The following is a 23,832-nucleotide window of genomic DNA, read 5'->3' as shown; positions in this document are numbered from 1 at the left end:
CCGACATGAGGCGCATGATGGTGAGCATGGATGAGACGATCATCTCGCGTGTGGACGCGGGCCATAGGATGGTAATGCTTCGTCTCTTTCCCCCCCTCTCTTCTTTTTTTTTTCTTATTTCATTTTTTTCTTATTATTTTTTTTTTCTTGCTTATCTTTTGATTTTCCTCTCTCTCTTTCTTTTTTTAGAGGGTTGAGCTCGACCATTGCCAGAGAGAGATTGAGAGACTCAGGCTTGCAAATGATCAGTTGTAGCTCAACCTTACGCGGGTTGAGGTCTAGAGGGATGCCCTGATAGCGTCCCAAAGCGGAGAGGGGGAAGGCTTGGATGTTGACGATTACTCCCCTGAGTCATGATCGCTCCTCTTTTTTTTTGTTTTTATTCCTTTCTTTTTTTTATTTAGAAGTATTGCTACAACTATGTACATTTACACTCCTTCCCCTCTTCTTTTTTTGTTTATACATTTTGGTATGGATACTGGTGCAATTTTTATGTACACTTTTCTTCTTCCTTTTTTGTACACATAAACGAATTGTTTATGAATTCATTGGATATTTCTTTCTCTGAAATGCACATGAGACTCCATCCCTTTCCTTAGAAGCACAAATTCCATTGGTAAATGGTTTCATTACATGAGAAAGGACAGAGAAATTGAGAAAGGACAGACAAACAAGTAAAGATAGGAACATCAAATTGATATCACTTATTTGTAACATTTTTTGGATAACAGAATCACCACTTCTTGTGTCACATCTCTGGGGTTCTGAAATTCTCCATCTTAGGTTGTTCCTGCCTTGGAGATACTAAGGAAGGGATATAAAAACTGGTGTGAGTTAAACCCATGAATCTCACATAATTGTACCCTGATGTTTCTAATTTTCTATCTCGGCCTTCATCCAAGGGCAGTTCCATTGGATTTCTTGGACATCTCTCTCCTCCAAATATTCCTTCCAGTCTTGGACCTTGTGGAATTCTAACTTTTCCCTTTATATTTGATAATGCATAGGCCGCAGGTGAGGACACGGAATTGGTGTGACCAATTTTAGTTTTTCCATCAACCAAATTTGGAATACCGCCGGAGATCCATGAAGGAAGTCTGTTCCGTATTTCTGAGACTAACTCATGGTATCAAACCCTTTGAATGTTTCTGTTAAAATGGTAGGAGCGATGTCGCATCCTTCTTCAATTTGCCTAACCACTTCTGTAATTATTGGAGACATGCCTTTTCCTGGACATGCTAAGAAGAACCTCCCAATCATACAGAATAAGTACGCCTACTTTCTGCGTCAGATCTGTCTTTCTTCTTCAAATCCATTGTTGTTGAAGATCTTCACAACTTTCAACGCATCCACCTTATCATAATTGAGAACTTGCTTTAACTCCTTCTTATTCATGGCAAAGAAATCTCCCAAATTTTTGAAAAGCTATTCTTTCTTCATAGTTGGGAGGAACAACTTTCCTCGAGGGGGTGACATCATGCAAGCCCAAAATTCTTCAATGGTCGGAGCCAGCCAGACTTTTTCGAAGCGAAACGCATGCAATTGGGGGTTCCAGCACTTCAACACTTCCTTTAGTAAATCATGATGGAGCTTGAAGCAACCAATCCTTCCCAATACTATCAGATGGTGATCCTCTAAGTGAAGGCTCGTCTACATTCATCCGGAGAGTCCACAGACGCAACTGTTCGTCGAGTCCTTCTTTCTTTGGTCCCCTCATACTTCTTGCATCAAGGATTGGGTTAGCATTTTGCGACTCAGAAGGAATAAATCCTTTGTTAATAACCAGCTCTAGATGACTTTACTCCTAAACTAGGTCAAGGAATAGAAGGCCAAATGGCAAGATTTACTCATATGTGCAAGGGACACTGGCTAGCGGAATTTATGGGAGGAAACCAATACAATGCCCTCTCTTCTTTTTTTTTTTTTGAGACCGTACCCGAATACATCAAGTTGCCTACGTATCTCTTCGGAGGAATCAGGTCAAACGTAGTTCAAATTGCTTCACATATCTCAGACAAAATACTTCTTTAGCTGGTCCATATTGACCAATCCCCGAAGATCTTCTCCGTCAAGATCAGAGAGTTGGACCGCCTGTCCTGGCAATATGGTCTTGACTTTGTAGGGTCCACTCCAATTGGGTCGGAACTTTCCTCTTGGGTCGTGGATTGGAGCTCGTTGCTCTCTAAGGGCCAAATCTCCCTCTTCAATGCTTCGAGTACGGACACCCTTATTGAATGCCCTAGCCATTCTTTGCTGATATTTCTTGAGATTGTCCATGGCCTTCATCCTTTTCTCATCCAGAAGATTGAGCTCTTCGTATCTAGCCCTTACCCATTCCCCTTCTGGTAATTGACTATCGAGTAAGACTCGAAGAGAAGGGACCTGAATTTCTATCGACAATACGGCTTCCATCCCATATACCAGAGAATATGGAGTAGCTCTGGTAGAGGTTTGGATGGATGTCCGATATGTCCATAAGGCTAGTGGAAGTTTCTCCGCCCAGTCATTGTGTGTATCTGCCATCTTTTACAATATGACCTTCATATTCTTGTTGGCTGCTTCTACTGCTCCATTAGTCTGTGGCCGATAAGTAGTAGACTTATGCCTTTTAATGCCAAATTGATTATAGAGTTCTTCCACTTTTCCCCTGAAATGCAGGCCTTGATCTGAAATCAACTGTTGCGGCATACCGTATCTGCAAATGAGATTCTCTTTTATGAACTTTGCCACCTTGGCAAAAGTTAGAACTGCATAAGATTGAGCATCCACCCATTTTGTGAAATAGTCGATGGCGACTAACATGAATTGATGTCCATTTGAAGCCTTTGGAGTTATTTTACCAACTAAATTAATTCCCTAGGTAGAAAATGGCCAAGGGGCATTTAATGAGTGCAACTCTGTCGGAGGAATATGAATGATGTTGGCAAATATCTGGCATTTATGACATCGCCTTACGAAGGTAGCACATTCAGCTTCTATAGTGACCCAATAATATCCCATCCTGAGAATTTTCTTGGCTAGCATCTTTGCATTCATATGTGGTCCACATATTCCTTGATGGATTTCTTCCATAATGATTTGAGCCTGATCCTCATCTACACATAATAGTTGGGTACCATCATAAGACCTCTTATACAACAAGTTTCCTTGGAGGATGAATTGAGTAGCATATTTTCTCAAATGCCTCTTCTCTCTTTTTAAAAACTCTTTAGGGTATCTCCTTTCCTTGATGTAGTCAACCACTGGAGCATACCAAGGCCTTCCATTCTCGGTGAGTGTATTGACTGGTTCTCCATATGCTGGGAGGGTCCTTCTTTCTATTAGGAAGGGCAGGATCTTGTCCCGAGTATCACATTCTACCATGGACGCCAAAGTGTCTAAAGCATCGGCAAACCGATTGCTGTCCCTGGGTAGATACTCAAAATAAACTTCCTTGAAGCATTGCGTCAGTTGTTCCAGATAAACTTGGTAGGGCTTCAGCTTCTCATCCTTAGTCTTCCACTTTCCTTGTGTTTGACAAATCACAACGGAGGAATCTCCGTAAACTTTAATTTTGTCAACCCCGACAGATAGAGCCATTTCTAACCCAATAGCACAAGCTTCATACTCTGCTATGTTATTGGTACAACTAAATTCCAATCTAAAGACCATCGGCAAGTAAAAATCCTCTGGAGTTATCAATAATACCCCTGCACTAAATCCTTTTTGATTAGCGGCTCCATCAAAGTACAATTGCCACCTTTTAGTTGGTTCGGCTTCTATGGAGTGCAAATCTTCATCTGGGAAGAGGTCCTCTATTGCTCGGGAATCATCATCTGAGGGAAATGCTGCTAGATGGTCAGAGATTGCCCGCCCTTTCATTGACTTTTGACTGACTTAAGTAATGTCAAATTCTGATAATAGCAACAACCACCTAGCCATTCTCCCTGTCAATGCTGGTTTCTCGAAGAGGTACTTAATTGGATCCATTCGAGAGATCAACCTGATGGGATGTGACACCATGTAGTGCCTCAGGCACTTAGTTACCCAAACCAGAGATGTACATGTCTTCTCTACTGGAGCATATCGAGTTTCATACTCGAGGAATTTCCTGCTTACATAGTAGATTGCATGCTCTTCTCCATCCGCCTTGCCAACTTGGGCCATCATTGATCCGACCGCTGGTTCTCCTACTGACAAATATAGGACCAAAGGTTCACCGAACACTAGAGGGATAATTATAGGAGGAGAAAGTAGATACTCTTTTATTTTCATAAAGGCATCTTGGCATTTCTCGTTCCATTCTTTCGGCTCTTTCTTCCTTAGGAGTTTGAAGATAGGTTCACAAGTGGATGTCAACCGAGATATGAATCTATTGATGTACTAGATGTGGCCCAAAAACCCTTGTACCTCTTTTTCTGTCCGGGGTGGTGGCATTTCTGTGATGGTTTTTATCTTGTCAGGGTCCACTTCTATCCCTCTTGCGCTAACAAGAAATCCCAGTAATTTTCCTGCTTTGGCCCCAAACACACACTTTTGAGGGTTCAACCTTAGCTTATATTCTTTGATTCTTTCAAAAAACTTTCTGAGAGCTGCAAAATGGCCTTGTCGGTCAATAGATTTGACTATCATATCATTGATATATACCTCTACTTCTTTGTGTATCATATCGTGTAGGATAGCCGTGGCCGCTCTTTGATATGTTACCCCAGCATTTTTCAACCCAAAAGGCATTACTTTGTAACAAAATGTACCCCAGGGTGTGGTGAAGGTAGTTTTCTCCCTGTCTTTCGGGCACATACTAATTTGGTTATATCCTGAGAAACCATCCATGAAAGACAGTAGAGCATGGCTTGCAGTGTTGTCTACCAAAATATCAATGTGGGGTAACAGAAAATCATCCTTCGGGCTGATCCACACACATTCTGACCTTCCCATCTTTCTTAGGGACTGGGACAATATTGGATAACCATTGAGGGTACTGGGTTACTTAGAGAAATCCTGCATTTCATTGTTTGATGACTTCTTCTCTGATCTTCTCACTCCATTCCGGCCGCATCCTTCTTAACTTCTGCTTGACTGGGCGAGCCTTCGGATATGTTGGTAGTTCATGTTGCACAATCTTTGGATCGATGCCGGGCATATCCTTATAGGACCAGGCGAAGACTTCCTCAAATTCCTTGAGGAGAGAGATCATTTGGGATGTTTCGTCATTGTTGAGAGAAGCACCAATCTTGATTATTTGAGGGCATTGATTGGTCCCTATATTTACGGGGTGGGTGTCCTCTCGGACGGGTTGAGCTCTTCTTTATTCCAATTGTTCTAATAGAGTACGATGTTCTAAGACATTATCATCATCAGAAGAATAGGAAGAAGAAGAAGAAACATACTCAGAATCAGCAATTTCATTCATGATAAGGGGAAGAGTACAGACAGACCCAATGGACTAGACATTTCCATCGGACTCAGATACAGACTCAGAAACAGACTTAGACAAGACTATGCTAGAGCTGGTTACAACTTCAGACTTATCAATATGGAAATCTTCCATCATTCTTGCCCAATTCGCTATGGATCCTTGGAGAGGTTGTATGAGAAGATGTGGTGCCGGTCCTTCTTCCTCTTCTTCAATGATCACCGCCACTTCGAACAGCTCGCCGATCCCTTGATCCCTTATGACTTCCTTCTTGCTGGCTTGGTCCAATTCCATGGCTATCCAGTCCACTTCGTTCTTAAAGAATATTTCAAGTCCTAGTAGACGTTTGCCCTGCTCTTGATTGAACCATGGTTCTTGATTTCCATAGTAAGGGAAGTCTTCTCCCTCTTTCACGAAGTACCCGTTCAGAGTCTTGAAGTATGGCGTGTCATTCGCTACATTGTCCCTCTGTCCTGTGGCTTTCTTCCTTGGATTCTTCAGGTTAAACCCTAATCCACAATGGTTGGCATTGGTTGGTATCTCCGGGAATGCCGGTATCCCCTGTTGGTTCTTTCCCAATCCTAATCCAGGGAAATATTTCATCTTTTTTATGATCTTTACAGAGGCCTCGCTCCATATCGTCAGGAATTTCCCTAGACTCTGATCTTCTTCACTTGCAGAGGTAGTACAAATGTGACCAATTTCAAACCCACCCAGTTGCACTTCCTGCGAGGATTAACCACCTACTTCAATGTTGACCAAAGTGTGTACCATCTCTGGGTCTCCAAAGATGGTAATTACTTTCTGGTCATATATGAACTTCAGCTTTTGATGAAGACTTGATACTAGGGCTTCTGTTGAATGTAGCTATGGTCTTCCAAGCAACATATTGAAGGATGCTTGAATGTCGATGACTTGGAAGTCTATGGTAAAGCAGGCTGGTCCAATCTTGACACTGGTGGTAAGAATCCCAATTACCTCCCTTCTGGAATTGTCGTATGCCCTGATGGTTTGAGGGGCATTACATTGAGGGCGGACCCATTGTCTATCAGAACCTGGGGGACCTGATTCTTGTTACATTCCACCGTAATGTAAAGTGCTCGGTTGTGATTCTTTCCTCCTGGGGGTAAATCCTCTTCTGAGAAAAAGAGTGACTGAATGGCATAAGTGGCCCCCACTATGTGAGATAATTCCTCAGGCCCCATTTCTATGGGCACTTGAACCTTGGTAAGAGCTTTCAAAATAGCTTCTCGGTGGGTTGGTGACGCCATTAATAATCCCTAGATTGAGATATTAGCTTGGGCTTTCTTCAATTGGTCTAGTACTCGGTTTTCTGGCTCAACAACCGCCGTTGATTGGCTAGACCAATGTTTTTCCATTGTCAACTCTTTATTCTTGAAGTTTCGGCCACTCCTGGTTTCTGCCACATCTGACTCTCTTTCTTTGATGACCAATAGGACTGGGCAAAAGTCTCCATCTTCTTCGTCACTATCAGTAATGATAAGAGGACCCTTGGGACAAATTCGGGTTTTACCTTCTTCACCAGATAAGGCCACAATAGACTTCCGGGCCTGATTTAGGATTCCTGATAAGGTTTCTTGCTTTTCAGCAACCTGCTGGTTTGTGTGAGATTCTCCTGGTATCAATTGGCTAATGGCATGAAAGGCTTTCGAAGCCACTTGGTACATCTTTCTTGCTTCCGCCAATGGCTTATAGAAGTTATGATCCTTCTTTTCTCCTTGAGAAACTGAACTTTCGGACCTCTCTTCCGGGCTTAAAATAACTGGGTGGATGTTCCCTGTTGGGTCATTTATTGTTCCTCCCTCATTGACATGACACATATAGAAATCGTCATGTGCTCTTGCCCACGCATGGTATTCTCTGTTACCCTGATACGGAGACGGGGGAGGAGTCCCACATAGGTCTTGTGCCAAGGCCAAAGTTAGCTTTACAGAGTTTTCCAAATGACGAATTACTTGAGGGAGCACCCACTATTCTCTAACAGGTTCCAGCTATTAAAGCTCCTCCTGGTACGTATCATCCAAGACCACCATTCTCATGAGTATTTCCTGGATTTTATCCACATTTCGGTGGATCTTGTTCACCTAAAATGATAAGTCCCATGGCGCAGGTCCACAAATGTTCTCATACTTCTCCAGACGCGTCCTTGGTTGCCAAGGTTCCTCATCCTCCGTTTCTTCTTCTCCTTCGGACACTTCATTATTGGATTCCTCTTATGCAGATTCTTTCTCACTTTCATCTTCTTCAGATGATTGTTCTTCTTCTAATGGCTCTTCCCCTTCCTCATCGATGTCCATAGGAAAGATACCTCTGGTGGGGTCAATCTAAAATTCTCTGAGGCTGATATCATTGATCCATGCATCCCATGTTTCACTTCTTCGGGATGGATCCGGATAGGAGAATGAATCCGAAAACAAGACTAGGTTTTCTGGAGGAGTTCCGAACAGATCACAGGCCAAAGCATTGACTAACCAAGTCATGTTTTTCAGCTCATGGAGGGTTCGAGCGAGTACATCGCTCTCATTTGGCATCACCAAGCTCTTGCAACATGCTGCGAAGTTACTACACGCCAGATCTGGAAATAGAGAAGTAGCCATGTACAGGATCTCTTGAGTATTGGTGGAAACATCGAGTATATCTGCGACCTGGTAGAAGGCGCTCATGCTCCAACGCAAAATCTTCTCTGGACACCGTCCAATCGCCTCCGGGGACCTCTGGAGATGATATCTCCTCATCATCTCTACTTTCATCCTCATCTGATGATATGGGTTGAATAAGGCTGGTAGGGTCATTATTATCATCGCTTTCGATGTTATTTACCCAATCCATCGCTTCTACTCCTTCGTCCTCCATTGTTGGACTTTGCTTGGCATACTCTATTCATCCCTCGTGGATTTCTCGATCGTCTACCTCATCTGAGCTGTTGTCAGTATCCCCCCCTATATGGATAAGAGAGACTTCTTCGGTCAAAGCTTGTCCAATAGCCAGTGTTGAGACTGCTTTAAGGAGCTGAGGTGTGACTCTGATGATTTCATTCCCTTCTTCTTCTTCAGGAACCAGGTGACATATTTCGGATGATGAGAAACCATACTTGCACAATGGTGTCATTGTCTCAAGACCCTCTAATCCATACTCCAAGAAGTCCAACTTTTGAAGCAGGTTGATGGATGCTATACCTTTGCCTTGGTCACATGGTTGCCCGCCTGTTTGGATATTTCCGTCACAGTTGGTTTCGGCGCAGTAAATGCAAACCTGCATCCTTTCTGCCCGTGCTTGCCGTGATTGCTCATCTCTTCCTAAATACCACGGGATGGGCTGGATCAATGTAGTAGGATCTTGGAATGGTGTCTCTTCCTGCAACATGTTTACTAACCCTATAGATGACTCTGGGGAATAGGTCCCCTTCACTAGTGGTTGTGAGATTTTCCATGTAGGTATCTGGTATTCTACCTATGTGGCACCTTCTGACTTTGGATGATAGAAAGGGGAACGGGCCGATCCACTTCCTAAGACACCTCTTGTCGAATCTATGGTTCTTTTTCTTTGGTAAGTTTCTTGGTCAACATTGCTATGTAGACGTGTGCCTTCATTAGCTTCCTCTTCCCGACTGGATGAATCAAAGTAGTAGGATCTGCTTGCTTGGCATCCTCTTGAAGCATGTTTACTCCATGGTTAGGTAGAGGATTTGTGGTGACATTTGGCGGCTGCTTCTTCTGAAGTTCAATTTTGCCCTCGTCAATCAAGTCCTAGATCGCATGCTTAAGAGATAGGCATCTATCCGAATGATGGCCTTGTTGGTCGTGGTAATGACAGTACAGATTGGGCTTATACCAGGTAGGTGGATTGTTTAAATCCACAGGCCTAGGAGGAACTGAATTGATCATTCCCTGCTTCTTGAGCTTGGTGAATAACAACAAGGATGTCATTCCTTCAAAGTAAAAATTCCTCCTGGATGCTTCAGATTCAGTTTGGATCACAAGAGGGGTGGATCCTGCGGCTACCACCTGGACTTCTACTGCCGGGCTGCTTGTCCCTACAGTATTTCCTCCTTTAGCTCTTGGGCTTTTCCTTGCCGAATAGCTTCCTAATGCTTCATGGGTCATACCCTGATTCTGCCTTTCTTTAAAGATCTTATCTTCAATCTTCTTCCCAATTGTCATAAGAGCATCAAATGTCTTGATATGTTGGTAGTATATCTTCTCACGGTACTCCCCGTATAAATTTTTTAACAATATCTCGACCTGCTCCTCCTCAGTGGGGCGGTTCCACATCTTTGCGGCCTTCTCTCTGAACCTCATGATGTAATTTGAAAATTCTTCACTTGGTTCTTGCCTCAAGGTTTCAAATTCTCTTCGAGTAATATCCATCTCGGTGTTGTACGAATTTTGCTTAGTGAAAGCTTTAACCACAGAGGCCCATGACTGGATTTGAGTGTGATCAAGCTGGGTTAACCACCTCAAAGCAGATCCGGCCAAAGAATACAAGAACGCCTATCCCATTTGGTTTTCAGAAAGTCCCCATGATCTGGCAATGGTGGCAAAAATCTTGAGATGAGCCCTAGGATCTCCCGATCCGTTGAACTTATCCAATTTCCACTTGAAATCTTCAAGGATTTTCCCTTTGGGAAAGAACACCAGGTCTTCTTCATCTTTTTCTTTGACTTTGCCCTTGACAACCACTTCCAACTCGGCTACTTTTTCTCTCATTTTCCTCTCCCGTTCAGTCTCAGGAGGGTCCATAGGGCGGCTATCTTCCCCTTCTTCAACTGGTATGATGATTGGAGTCTTGAGGGTTACGGGGTTAGTTTTTCAGACTTCTTGCTCTGCTGGTCCAGCTATGGATCCACCCTTAGATAGTTCATTGACCGACTGAACTGGTTGTGCCATGAGTTGCCGCATTTCGGCCATGTCTACTTGCAGTCTATCCACTCGATCTTCGACGTGAATTTTAGACAAGTGGTCCTCCGGAGGATTCATGTTACTCACAAGTGATATCTCAGAAGATGAACTAGAAGAATAAGAAGGAATCAGGGATCTTGAGAAGAATGGTGGGTTGGCTCGAGTCAACCTTTCGCCGCGTCAGATCCAAATGGATAAGGACGAAATCGTGCTTCTACAAAAGAGAGAAGAATACCTAGTTTAGACCCTAAGAAGGCTAAAAAAGAATTTTATTTTTTTATTTTTTGTCATTTTTTCCTTTTGAGTTTTTATGATTTTTTGGTATTTTATAACATTTGTTTCATATTATTTTATTCGACTCGAGTAATCGGAGTGGTCATCAGAGTTTCAACAGACTCCTTCTGAGACCAAACTTTGAATGCCGTCATTGTCCAAGCATTTTCGAACACACAAAAAAAAAAAACAAACAAACAAAAGAAAGATCTTAGTTACCGGGTTATTGACGATTATGTCTGGAGTCAAAATGTGATGCCCTCTTTTTTTTTTTCGGGGGACATGTAAAGTTCCATTATATGGAAGTGGACTTCCATTTTTCTTTGAGGGACCATCGTTGGACTATGGAATTCCTTATCTTTGGTGGCATCTCATATCAAAACCAGGTTAATCGTCAAATGACCCTAAACTCGGTCTTTCTTACAGCTAACAAAGGTTAGTTTGTATCGTACCCTAATCATATGTGGTCTATTTTCCTACATGATGCATGTAATGGGTAGTCTTCCATAGGACAGAACAAGGCCACCCTTGACAGAACCGATATACCTATCGCTCGTGATCGCGAATTGTAGGCACGTGGTTCTTTTGATATACTTGGAGAATAGGTCACACAAACTCAGAGTAATCGAGCTAGTGCCTTTTTTGAGTGGCAAAGCACTCCACATCACACTAGTGAATACCCTCACTAGTGATTCTAAACTCGTATAGTAAATATCAAGGGCTGTAGCTTCGCCGCGAATTACCCATGACTACTCATGGGGTCCAACGACTAACTACGGGGGTAAGAGGGGTTCACATGTAATGTATGTGTGCAAGAAAGTGGTACAGAAAGCGGCTATCATCCGATCTCAGAGTACTTAGTATGACGTGCCTCACCTCCCAAGGGGTAAAGGCACGATAGGGAGTACCCTCGCCGTTTGATTTCACTTCGAGCACTATGCATGATGCGGTTAGTACACACAAGGGTTAGCCAGACAAACATATTATGGTATTTATTTATTTATTTATTTTGTTTTGTACATTTTTTTTTATTACATTTTATTATTATTATTATTTTTTTTTTATTCTTTTTTTTTTTTATAAAAGTTTAGAGAGAACATTCTGTCATTTATTGATAGCACCTATTTAGAGAGTTTGACCTCGGGTGGACATTTGTCCACCATTTCCCCAGTGAAGTCGCCACTGTAAGTACCATGGTCATCAGGACGAGGGTTCCTCTGCCCTTATGGTATATGGCGACATAGGGTTTCGCGAGATATACGGTGTGTGTGTATATGGATATGGATAATATTGTCAATGTATAATATTGATAAACAGGGGATTGGGATCATGCATTAAAATATGCTAATATAATGTGAAGTCGCCACCTAGGGTTAGGGCCTAGGACCCATTAAGTGTAGCCCTACCCGTTGTGAGTGGAATCGGGCTACGTGACTCCATATGGTCCGACCAAAGGTTCGGGTAAGGGGTCAGGTTACGAGTGTGGGAAGGTGTTAGGCACCCACCTCGCCCGGCCGAAGCCGGTCTCTCTGTGTTAGATGCTACATAAGGACAAATGTTCTCTCTTTTTTATTACGGGGATGGGGGATATTATGAACTACATTCAGATGCTATGAATTGAACTAAAGCATAACAAACTACATTACATATATGCAAAATATGGACTAAAATGATGAAATATGAAAGGACTACATTGAATCAACAAAAATACAGCAATTATACCTGTATGGTTATATTCCCCTGGCTCAAGGGAGATAGACGAATGGACTGACGCTGATTCTTTCTCGGCAGAGTAACGGCTCTTTCAAGTGACTTGGAGAGGGATAAACAGACAGAATAACGTCTGTACTAAAGGAGTTTTGATGGTTATCCATGCACAGATGGGATAACAATGCCGAGGAGCAAAAGCGTTCTATACTCAGAGGGACAATCCAAGGATCTGTCTGCCATAAGAAAACTTCAAGTACTCACACTCTCATGAGAGAAGGAGGAGAAATGATGGTGAAAAGAGAGGAAAAGAGGCTAGGAATCACTTGGGGAGGGTCTCTCCACCCAATCTTCCTTGGGAAATGTGGGAGGGGACCCTCCTATTTATAGGGAGATGTCCACGGCGCCGTGGGGAACTCACCCACGGCGTCGTGGGTGATGTCAGCAGGCTGATGTCACACCCCCCATGGCACCGTGGAAATCTGGTACACATCCCCACGATGCCGTGGGAAGGCGCCCACGGCACCGTGGGAGCGTAGTGCTATTTTTCCTTGTTTTTGGGCCTAAAATGGGCCATTTTGTGCTTAGCATGGTTCTTGGTCTTATGGGTTAGGTATCTTGGGTCTAAAAAGAGGGAGAGTGCGTCATTCATCATCCATGTCCCGTTGTCATCATCGCCAATTAGGGGGTGACAAAAAACCAACGTCTACAACCCCCTCAAGTGGAAGGTCCCAAGCATCGGAGCATCAACTTGTCACATAGAAACTGGAACTGGGCCATTGCTAGGGCCTAGGTGAGAATGTTAGCAAGTTGGCCTTTTGTGAAGATGAATTGGACCAGTAACTCATAGTTCCTTACTTGATCTCGGACGAAATGGAAGTCAATTTCACAATGTTTGGTCCGGACGTGAAACATTGGATTTGCAGAGAGATAAGTGGAGCCAATGTTGTCGCACAAAGGATTGGAGGACCAGATAAGGAGATGCCAAGTTCTGTGAATAAGGTTTCAAGCCATATTAGTTTAGCGGCCGCATCTGCCAAGGCTTTGTATTCTGCTTTGGTGGAAGTGCGTGCAACAATGCATTATTTTCTTGATATCCATGAGATCAAGTTAGAACAAAGAAAGATGGCAAATCCACAGGTAGATTTTCTGTCATCGCCGCAGCCAGCCCAATCAGGATCACTAAAAGCTTCTAACCATAGATCAAAGTGGCGATCAATCAAAAGACCATGAGATTGGGTGCCTTTCAAATAGCAGAGAATCCGCTTGACCAGCATCCAATGAGTTTCAGTTGGGGCATGCATATATTGGCAGGCCTTGTTTACTGTAAAAGGCCACATCTGGGCGAGTTGATGTGACATATTGAAGTGCGCCAACAATGGATCGATATAATGTGGGATCAGCTATAGGAGTGCTAGAGGTAGCTGTAAGGGCCATTGAAGTGGCCATTGGTGTCTGTAGAGGCTTGCAGTCGGTAATACCAACCTTTGTCAATAAATCTCCAATATAGTGGGATGGACAAAGAAGGAGACCTTGGGCATGGGGGAGAGCCTAAACCCCGAGAAAGAAATGTAACGGACCCAAGTCCTTATAACAAACTCCGCCACTAGTTGCTTAAGAAGGGTTGATATGGGACCTGGGGAACTCCCTGTGACAACTCTGTCATTGACATAAATAAGAACAAAGATGGTGTTGGCACCCTGGTGATAGATGAATAAGGAGGGATCCGTATCCAATGCTAAGAAGGAACTTGGAAAGGCATGTGAACCAAGCCCTGGGAGCCTATTTGAGCCTATATAGAGACTTCAATAATTTACATACATGATTGGGCTTGGCTGGATCAACAAAACCCGGAGGTTAAGACATGTAGACCTCCTCTTGAAGTATGCCATGTAAGAAGGTATTGTGAACATCCAATTGTCACATGGTCCAACCATTAGAGATAGCAAGAGACAAAATGGTACAAATAGTTGTGGGCTTCACAACCGGACTGAAAGTTTCAATGTAATCAATCCCAGACTGTTGATGATAACCCTTTACAACAAGGCGGACTTTATAATGCACAAGAGAGCCAACCGCTTTCCACTTGACCCGATACACCCATTTGCAGCCCACAATATTTTTAGATGGGGGAGAGGGTGGCATAAGGTCCCACGTGCCATTTTTCAAAACTGCATTAAATTCCTTCGTCATCGTCGTACGCCATTCTGAAATTTTGTTTACCTAGGTGAAACAAGTGGGTTCAATGGGGGAGGTTGTAGTGGTAGAGAGGGCTGTGGGAGAGGTGTTAAGGTAAAGGTCATGGAGCGACCTGGTATGCCTCATTGGGGAGGGGGAGGTGTTCAGTTGGGGAGGGGAAGGTGGGAGTGGGCTTGGTTGGGGAGAGGAGGGTGGGTATGGGCTTGGTTGGGGAGGGGATGGTGGGTATGGGTTTGGTTGAGGAGGGGATGGTTGGTATGGGTTCAGTTGGGGGGAGGGAAGGTTACCAGGTTAATGAGGTAGTGGTGGTTGTTAGGATGATGATGGTAAATTGTTGGGAGCAATAGCCCATGGAGGTAATGGTAGAGGTGCCGGGAAAGATGTAGGGGAGGAGAATGATGTTGTAAAAGGGAACTCAGATTCATAAAATCTGACATGCCAAGCTATATATATTTTTATTGGTAGAGCGATAAAGACAAATATAGCCCGTGTGAGAATTACTGTAACCTAGGAATACGCATGGGGTGGATTGGTAGTCCATTTTGTGGTTATTATATGGTCTTAAAAAGGGGAAACATAAGCACCTAAATACTTGAAGGGAATAGTAATTGGGTGCCTTGTGAAACAATATTTGAAAGGGGGAAGGTCTATTGAAGCCCTGGAGGGCATTCTGTTTATTAGATAGACAAAAGTGTCAAATGCATTGTGCCAATATTGTTAGGGAACAGAGCTATGGCCAAAGAGAGGCCAGTTTCAACAATGTGGTGATGTTGCCTCTCAACAGAGCCTTGTTGCTCATGGGTATGGGGGACCGAAATTCTATGTTTAATGCCTATTTAGGCAAACAAGAGGGGAGAGTTCGATACTTACCTCCCAAATCGATTTGGATTGAAAGAATTTTTTGTGAAAATTGGCGTTCAACTAAATTTTGAAAACGAGGAAAGATTTTAAAAACTTCAGATTTATGGGTCATTGGGTAAAACCAAATGTACTTGAAAAAGTCATCCACGAAGATGACGAAGTACTGATGACCTGAAACAAATAGAACATGGGTAGGGCCCCAAACATCACTTAAAAGTAATTCAAGAGGAAATAAACTTCTAGAGGGTGAAAGGGGTAAATGTAAACAACAAGATTTCTCTAATTGACAAGCCTTGCAAAGGGAGGATAAGGATTTATTATTACAAGGCAAATTATTTTGGCGAATCATGGGATGAAGCAAGTCTTTATGGGGATGGCCCAATTGGCTATGTCACCCATCCAATGTTGTTCCAGCAGTAATATTAGCACTCATTTAAGAAGATGATGGGGAGAAGAGACACAGTCCATCCTTACTCGGGCCGGATAGAAGAACTTCTTGGTTGTTCGATCCTTCACAAGAAGAAAGATGGGTAAAATTCAAAAAATGCATTATTATTAGTAGAAAAATTTTGAACTATGAGGAGTGGTTTAGAAATGCAAGGAGCATGCAAAACATCATGTAAATGAAATGAAATAGAGGATGAAGAAGAAGTGATGAAGGCGGAACCGATGTGTGAGATTAGCAGCTCCTTAGCATTACCAACAAATAGCTGCTCTTTACCACCATAGGAATCATAGTGTGCAAGGGACTGAAGGTTCGGCGTAACATGGTGTGTTGCCCCCATATCAGGGTACCAAGTTAGGACTGCGGATGGGGGGTAAGGGGGTGGGAAGGAGAGGGGGGTGTTGCCGTGGTAGGTAGGGGTAGGGAGGGGAGATGGATTATGGAGAAAGGGGTTGGGGGATGTGTAATGGGCAACAAGGGTTCCCCTTGTGCGATAGTAACATGTTGCATCAAAATGATTGTTGCGACGACAGTGAGAGCACCACATATGGCCTTGACCACGCTCTCTTGGAAAATGGCCAGAACCACGTCCCCATGGACCACAGTAAGGCTCATGGCCAGAAGTAGGGATCTAGGCATCAGGGTTATCCTTGGATGTGAGATGGGCAGTTGGGATAGTAGCATTAGGGGCCACGGTTGCAGCCTGATGAAGAGATGAATTCTTCAAGAATTCATGGCTAGGTAACAAAGAGTGGAACTCGGTGAAAAGGAGGGTTCTGTCTGTGTGAGCAAAGATGGAACAATGTCCTTGAGTTCCATTTTTAATGCCCGATACACTTGTAAATTGAAGTTTTCATCAGTGATAGGTTGACCGGTGGCTACAAGCTCATCTGCCAAAGCTTTAAGGCGGCAAAGAAAAACAAAAACTGTCTCACCGGATTGTTGCATAGAATCCTTGAGGCTGATATGGAGAGCCATCAGTCGAGTCCCAGATGTAGAGCCAAAAGCATTGTTGAGGGTTGTCCAAAGATCATAACGAGTAGGTTTGCCTATGGCCAAAGTGTCACGCCCCCATTCTAATAAGGAATATAATAATAATTAAGGGGGTGACTAGGGTGATACACGTCATCCCACTAAGCTACCAGGATCACAGATACAGTGTCCCAATCCATAGTCCTAAACTAACATCAATGTCTCATCAATATCAGAGTTCAAAAAAGGAAATAAATATTATATTCCCAGGTATCCATTGTTTAAGCAGAAGCGTTTAAAGGTAGTAGTTATAGTATGTTCAACTGGCTAATGATACATAATAAAGTTCTGTTACCGTTACCGACTGACCATGACATAATTACACAAAATATGGTATAACAATAAATGCTTATACAAGGCTCGAGGCCCAAAAGTTAACAAAAAGGGACCACGTCCCAAGAATCACCAAGGCCCGCAGGCACAATCATCACACTGGCATCCGTCGTTGTGTTCCTCGATCACAGTCTTCGGATCTCCAATTCTGATATCTTCATATCCCGAGGGTTCAACCTCGAGACCAATTAGACAACAAGTACCTGTATCATCATCTAAAAAGATTGTGTACACGGGGGTTAGCACTACTGAGCCAGTGAGGGGATGGGGATGCACATACACACAACAACACAAATAGTCCATGGTACATGCCATTACTAATTCAATTACCACCTAACACACAAATGCTAAGTCAATGGATATATGCTATTGCAATAACTCGGGAAGAAACCATGGATCCTTCCATGTTCACCACAATGCAACCTCAGTTATTACCATGGGGCCCGCAACGGTCATAGCCATCACCACCCAAAGGCAGACCCCGATAACTATTACTACCCCTGACCTTACCTCTCCAACTCTTCACAGACATTAGGTGCTCTGGTTACCCAACACCTAAATCCCTGTTGGTAAGGGTCGTAATATAGGGAACGAAGTTCTAACCACAGTTATACTACATGCTTCCTATCGTGTCAAGAGGTATTCCGGGTATATCAAAGTCCCATTCCATCTAACACCCACGTACCAGCACAACATGGCGCATACAGGCCATCGTGACATGCAATAGTAGTTCTCAATCCTGGGTCCTAATGCCGGGATGACCCGACATCGAAACCCACTTACAAGTATAACTCAAGTCACATCACATGAATTTCATATCCCATATCATCAGTATCAAATAGAAGTAGATGCAATAATGCAAACATGATCATAATGATGCAATTAATATTATTTAGATGTATAGATGCATATAGGCAAACCCAAACAAAGCCCAAACTCACTCAATTATTGTCCACGTATCGCTCGGTGCGATTGTTATGGATTGCCTTGATACACGCTCCCTCGTATTAATTAGATCACCTAGAGATGTGTGAACATGGTTAGAAGGTGTAGGAGGGGCCCAAGGGAAGTCCCCCAAAATAGTTATTGGTTCCTAAAAACACAGCACGAATGGATTCAGGGGCGGAGGCAGCAAGGTGAGTCCGTCCCTGAATCCGCCTAGGCATTTGAGCTCAAACAGGTGGAACAGAACCACGGACGGAACCTACCATTGGGTCCATTTGTCCGTCCGCCCATAACTGAGAGTTTACCGAGGGGAACGGAACATCGGACGAAATCAATCCTATGGTTCTGTTCGTTGTTTTGCCCAGTATTGAGGTCTTACCAGGAGAAATGGAACCACAGACAGAATCAATCCTTGGATCTGTTCATTGTTCCGCCTGGCCATGTCACCCAATTTACATGGAACGGATCTACGAACGAAGCACGATAACTGGTTCCGTTCGTTGATCCGTTCAAGGCAACACAGGCATTCTACAGGTTTTTATCTCCCAGCCACTTTCCTTGGGATCCAACAACTACAAGGGCTAGGAGAGGCTATCCTAACCCTCTCTAAAGTCACTAACACCTAGTTACACCATTGGCCTTGGAAAATCCATGGATTGGTCTCTCCCATGATCGATTCCTAGGTTAGGGTTGGAGGGATAATTAGATAGCAATAAGCTTGCAAATAGGGCTCCATGGGGGTTGTATGTAGAGGGTGGAACCCACTAGTGAGGCTTATTGTATAGCTTAGCCCATACCTTGGGTTCCAAGTGGAACCCTAGGTAAGATCCATTCCCTAGAGAATTCCCAAACCCAAAATAGAATAGAGGGAAAGAGAGAAGAAGGGTGTTTACCTCAATCAATGTAGGAGTTAATGTAAACCTCCCCCAAGTTAGCAAGCATTCAAACCTTTCACCTTCTTCTCCACGTTTCCTTCTCTTCTCTTCAATGCCCTAATCGATTGTGGTTGGAATGAATAATGGCCAATAAAGCCAAAGGTTTTATTTAATGCAAATGGCCCTAAGGTCATGTTTGGTTTGGCCTCAAGTTATTAGACTCACCTTTTTGTCAAGTTTAGCCTTGTGGGCCCACCTACATGGCCCAATAATGTAAGTAAAGGTCAAGAGTGGGGCCTACCACTCTCGGGGGGCATAGACACTATGTTCGGAGTGTGGGGTTGTGGGTCTCACGCATAAAATACACAAAACAACTATGACAGCTTGAACGGATGATCGAACGGACTCACCAGCAGTGGTTCCATTCGTGGATCCGTTCCTACTATCAAGTTTGAATCAGCCGAGAAATGCCACGGGCTTTGACCATCACTTCAAGGGCTTCGAGTAGAGTCCGACCACGTGAGTGCTAGGATAAGGACTATGTCCATCAAGACTTAGTTCACGGACCCCGAACAACAGTCTTTCAATGCACACGGCACAGAGGCACCACTTGTTGATGCAAGCGGCCATCGGGTTCTCCTTGCGATCCTCTTCGCTTTTGGGACTAATGCTAGGTGGGCAATCTAGGAAATCACCATCCACAAACCTTCCCCAGTCTCGGTTAAGGAATCTCTCTTCAACCGGAGTCTAGTGCTTCGGTCGACAATCTTATGAGTTGGCTTGACAACCATCGTAAATAATTCACTGGCGTACGCTGTTGCCTCGCCTGCATGGCACAACATTACAATTTTTATATTAGAGTTCGGGGTGCAGTTATAACACAGAGGGACAACGTCCTCAGAGAGAGAGAGGCAATGAGCAAGGAGTGCAATAAAGCATCTTGTTGAAGCCATAGAGAGGCAGCAATAGGAGCGGTTGGGCATAAAAGAGTGCCATCAACATATCCATAGAGAATCTGCCCTTGAAGAAAGGGTTCCAGCTGAGTCCTCTAAAGAAGAAAATTGGTGGGGGTGAGTTTGAGAAAAAGGTGATGATAGGCTGATGTGGAAGAGGGGGTGGAGAGACTGGTGGTAGAAGACAAGGTGGTGAGAGCTCTAGTAGTGGCAGATTGGCCTTCCATCATTGTAGAGGTGAAGGAGCAGGGAGATGGGAATGAGAAACTAGGAGAGAACGGTTGAGGGGAGAAATGAAGAGAGAAAAGGGAGGGAATCTATTTTAGGCGTTAGCCTAGAATAGGCTCATGATACCGTAATAAACTAGGATTTAATTGAATGTGATTTCTTTGATTGATTGTATTGAAGAATACATAGTACATATAGATGTATAGAGTGTACAAAGATAACTTGATCTATGTTTGGTATGTACAATAGACACAATGGATACAATGGATTACAATTGATTCGTGGCAATCATCTGAGATGGAAGATAAGATCAAATATTGGGTTCCCAAATTTATGAGGGAATCCAATATTTGGTCAATAAGGAGAAGCGGCTCCTTCATGCATTAACAAACCACACATCGAAGCAAACATTAGACATATAGGTACGTAGCATTCATTCATTTATTTATGGAATCCTGATCTTAACTTTTGGTCTATTCTTTCCTCTTTCTTTCGTTCTTCAAGACTCCCTCATCCAACAAAGGAAATCACACTAAACAAAATGTTCTATTTAGTAACTAAACAAAGGACCTGCCCACTACTGTATATGCCCATTCTATACTAGTGATACTTCAGAGACCAAACCACTTTACATTAGAAGAGAACACTTATTTCCAATATTTAATTGTCTCCGTAGTAGTAATCTCAATTGTACGTAGATCGAGTTTATAGCTGAACTAGGCCACGGATGTCAACAGGATAAGCGTCAAGGGGAGATTCGGCACTGTAATACTTCCTTCCAATGATCAAATTCATAGCTTCTGTTGGATGAAAAGCATCAAAAAAGGTATAATGGGTCCTGTTTCTGCATGGAGTTTGAAGTGGCATACATGCATATTGAGAATGGTCACGTACCCTCTCACAGCATGATGTGCTTGTCACCCTAAATCCTGATGAAATCACCACAGAACTAATGTTAAAATAATCCTAATTAAATTTTTTTAACATATCTCAGTAACATCTTAATGAAGATTCAAGAAAAAAAAATAATGGGAAAAAGAATGCTAACCGGTTGCATGATTAACGTGGATCCTGTGCCTAGACACAAACCAATGCCTTTGTGCGCGAAAAATCATTCAGCCCCCAGTGAAATTGAAAATTATATCTAAATCAAAGCCTCTGTGTGCACTTTCATTGGCTACCACGCTGGTTCAGGGGTTACATGACCAGTTAGCGTTCTCTTGCCCATAAATAATATATAAATAAAGGCAAAGGGTTTGCCGCCAGGCTGTATGGCCCTATGCAAGCTCAGGAGCCAATGAGATTGTGTGCACGGCATCCATGGGGAGGGTTGGGTGGTCATTTCACTGCCTCATGTGAGAGTGCTTAGGGGCTGCCCAACAAAGTTCTTTTTCCCGTAAATTAGATATGTAAACCAAAAATATATTCCAAAAGTTATTCCTAAACATCAAAATATCCAATACGGTTCTTTCCAAAACTTCGTTCATCTCAATCTGACCGAAACATCGAAACGAACCGAAAATTTTGAACTATGCATCAAATACTACGGCTCTTTTCAGGGGTTGGCTTCCCTAAGTGGAGACCTGAAACCCTGACTCTCACCTCGCCCAGCTGTTTCTTTGGAAGAATAATGCCTTCTTTTAGGATTGATAGTGTTAAGAGATACTTAGTTTTTCAAGTTAACAATTTATTTGAACCTACCATTTTTTTTGTCCTTTTTTCACTTATAACATACCATAAGATGAAGAACTCCTCCAAACACCATCAAGGATATGGTATGCATTCAAGAAGGTAAATCTTGCTCCTGGTAGATTCTTGTTGAAGTCATCAACAAGTCCTTTAACCCTGGCATTGAAAAGCTGGACTGCATTGTTGAGCATCTCCACGCATGACCAACCACTGCGACGACTACATTCAGAAATTGCAAATGGGGAATAACCCACTGGACCAACTCCCATTATGGCCACCTTCCTTGCTCCGTAACTGTACAAAGTCTATGAACCAAAAACAAAAAACAAGATAACCCATTTATTATATTGTGGTCCATTAGCAAGGGAATAAGAAGGGGGAAATATCTGAATAACGCTAAAGATACCCTTACAAGAGCTGTTGTTCCTTACCCTTAGTTGTTTAGAATACTGGTGCATAAGAGTGTCAGCGTATTGTTCCGGTGCGTATTGGCTTCTCCTTTGAGGATTCATGTATCCAAGGTAATCGTTACTACCCATTCCCACCGAGTAGAGACACTGGCCTAGGTGCTTGGCCGCTCTATCTCGGTTCCCAAGTATGCTTACCACTTGTAAAACGGTACCCTGGTGATTATCTAACTGTCTATCCAAACCGTTCACACGACCCTGTGGATTAATATTTGTTAACGTAAACATCAAGAAACACGAAGAAACAAAACAGATTTAAGCAAGGATGATGACACAGGAATTTAACGTGGTTCACACACCAATTAGATATGCTACATACATGGGCGAAGCTGAAGATGATTCATTATATGATAGAAGAAAAAATACAATGGAGATCTCTCAAGAACACCCAAAGAAAATTCTCTCCAGAAAATCCCAACACCAAAATGCCCAAATCCCACTTCTATCTCTTGTTTACATAACAAGACAATAAAAGAAAGAAATACTTCTCCAAATCAGGTCGATCCACGGTCTAAGGCCTCTGCTACCATCACAGACCTCACAAAATTTCCCTTTCGGATCGCCACAACAAAAATGTCAGAGCAGGATAAACTTTGAAAAGGGAACAAGAATTCAAGACACACATAATATTGGAGACAACTCTTGAGCTCAGAAATATTAGGACATACATATGGAATTACTGACTAGCTGCCTCAATATTTGAAATGTTAGTTAACAGAATGCATATGTAGTCAATATATCAGATCAGCATAGCAAGGAAATGGGTTAGAGATAAATTACAAATTCTTGGCCGATATCGTCCCTTATTCCAGAGGCAGAAGATCCATAGTTCACTCCTTTGAGTAGATCTGTGCCTCTTGTAGTTGCATGGGGTGGAATAAAATCTTCGAAACCCAAGAGTTGAGCTGCAGTCCAGATTGAGTGTAAACAATTAATGTACGTTTCTAGTAATCTCAAAGCAATTCTATTTAAAATGTATCAAAACGGAATTATCTGAGATAGGTAACTCACACACAACATCGACCACTGTTCGTCCATTGGTAAACCTTCCGGTTGGTCCTCTGGGAAAATCGATCCCATAGGGAAGGGTGAGTGCCTTTGCCAGTGTAGGGAGGGCCATGTTGTTGCCATTGTCGACCAGGGAATCCCCGAAGATGAAATAACAAGGAACTTGAGGTTCAGCATAGACTCTAATCGAAATCCCTGTCATCAATGTAAAGAACGATAGAATCACAGACAAAACCCATATGCTATTCACCACATAAGTCATCATGGAGTTAAAGAAGGAGGCAAAATAATCAGTGGATGGAAGAGAGAGTGGAAGGGAATAAATGAGGCTTTGGCAGCATTGCTTTAAGAAAAAGATTAGTACTATCTATCTCTATATATATGGAAAAAGATATCATGTGTGTAACTTACAAAATCAAGGACCTACTGACTAACCGAAAAATTTTATGATATGAGTTGACTCTTTGCCGAGGACTAGTGTGTACTTTAAAACTTCTACACAA

The 23,832-nt window shown here is 42.9% G+C and overlaps 1 protein-coding gene across 3 annotated transcripts; it reads right to left on the bottom strand.

Moving 5' to 3' along the window:
- Positions 1-165: 165 nt before the first annotated feature.
- On the bottom strand, positions 166-23,606 carry LOC122640820 (GDSL esterase/lipase At5g45670-like). 3 transcript variants are annotated; one of them, XM_043834066.1, is made up of 6 exons: positions 23,333-23,606; positions 23,102-23,226; positions 22,286-22,519; positions 21,890-22,159; positions 6,139-6,141; positions 166-179 (listed from the first exon to the last, which is right to left on the bottom strand). In XM_043834066.1, exons 1-4 carry the CDS (start codon positions 23,592-23,594, stop codon positions 21,890-21,892), a joined length of 891 nt encoding a protein of 296 aa, XP_043690001.1. In that variant the 5' UTR covers positions 23,595-23,606; the 3' UTR covers positions 166-179; positions 6,139-6,141. The 3 variants fall into 3 exon arrangements, with proteins under 3 accessions (XP_043690001.1, XP_043690000.1, XP_043689999.1); XM_043834065.1 differs by lacking the exon at positions 6,139-6,141 and adding an exon at positions 4,627-4,631; XM_043834064.1 differs by lacking the exons at positions 166-179; positions 6,139-6,141 and adding an exon at positions 20,864-21,094 and having other exon boundaries at positions 21,901-22,159.
- Between the last annotated feature and the right edge of the window lie 226 nt (positions 23,607-23,832).

The sequence above is a fragment of the Telopea speciosissima genome, chromosome 9 (assembly GCF_018873765.1).
Source record: "Telopea speciosissima isolate NSW1024214 ecotype Mountain lineage chromosome 9, Tspe_v1, whole genome shotgun sequence".
Taxonomy (NCBI): Eukaryota; Viridiplantae; Streptophyta; class Magnoliopsida; order Proteales; family Proteaceae; genus Telopea; species Telopea speciosissima.
This window is presented reverse-complemented; position numbering and strand designations above follow the sequence as displayed.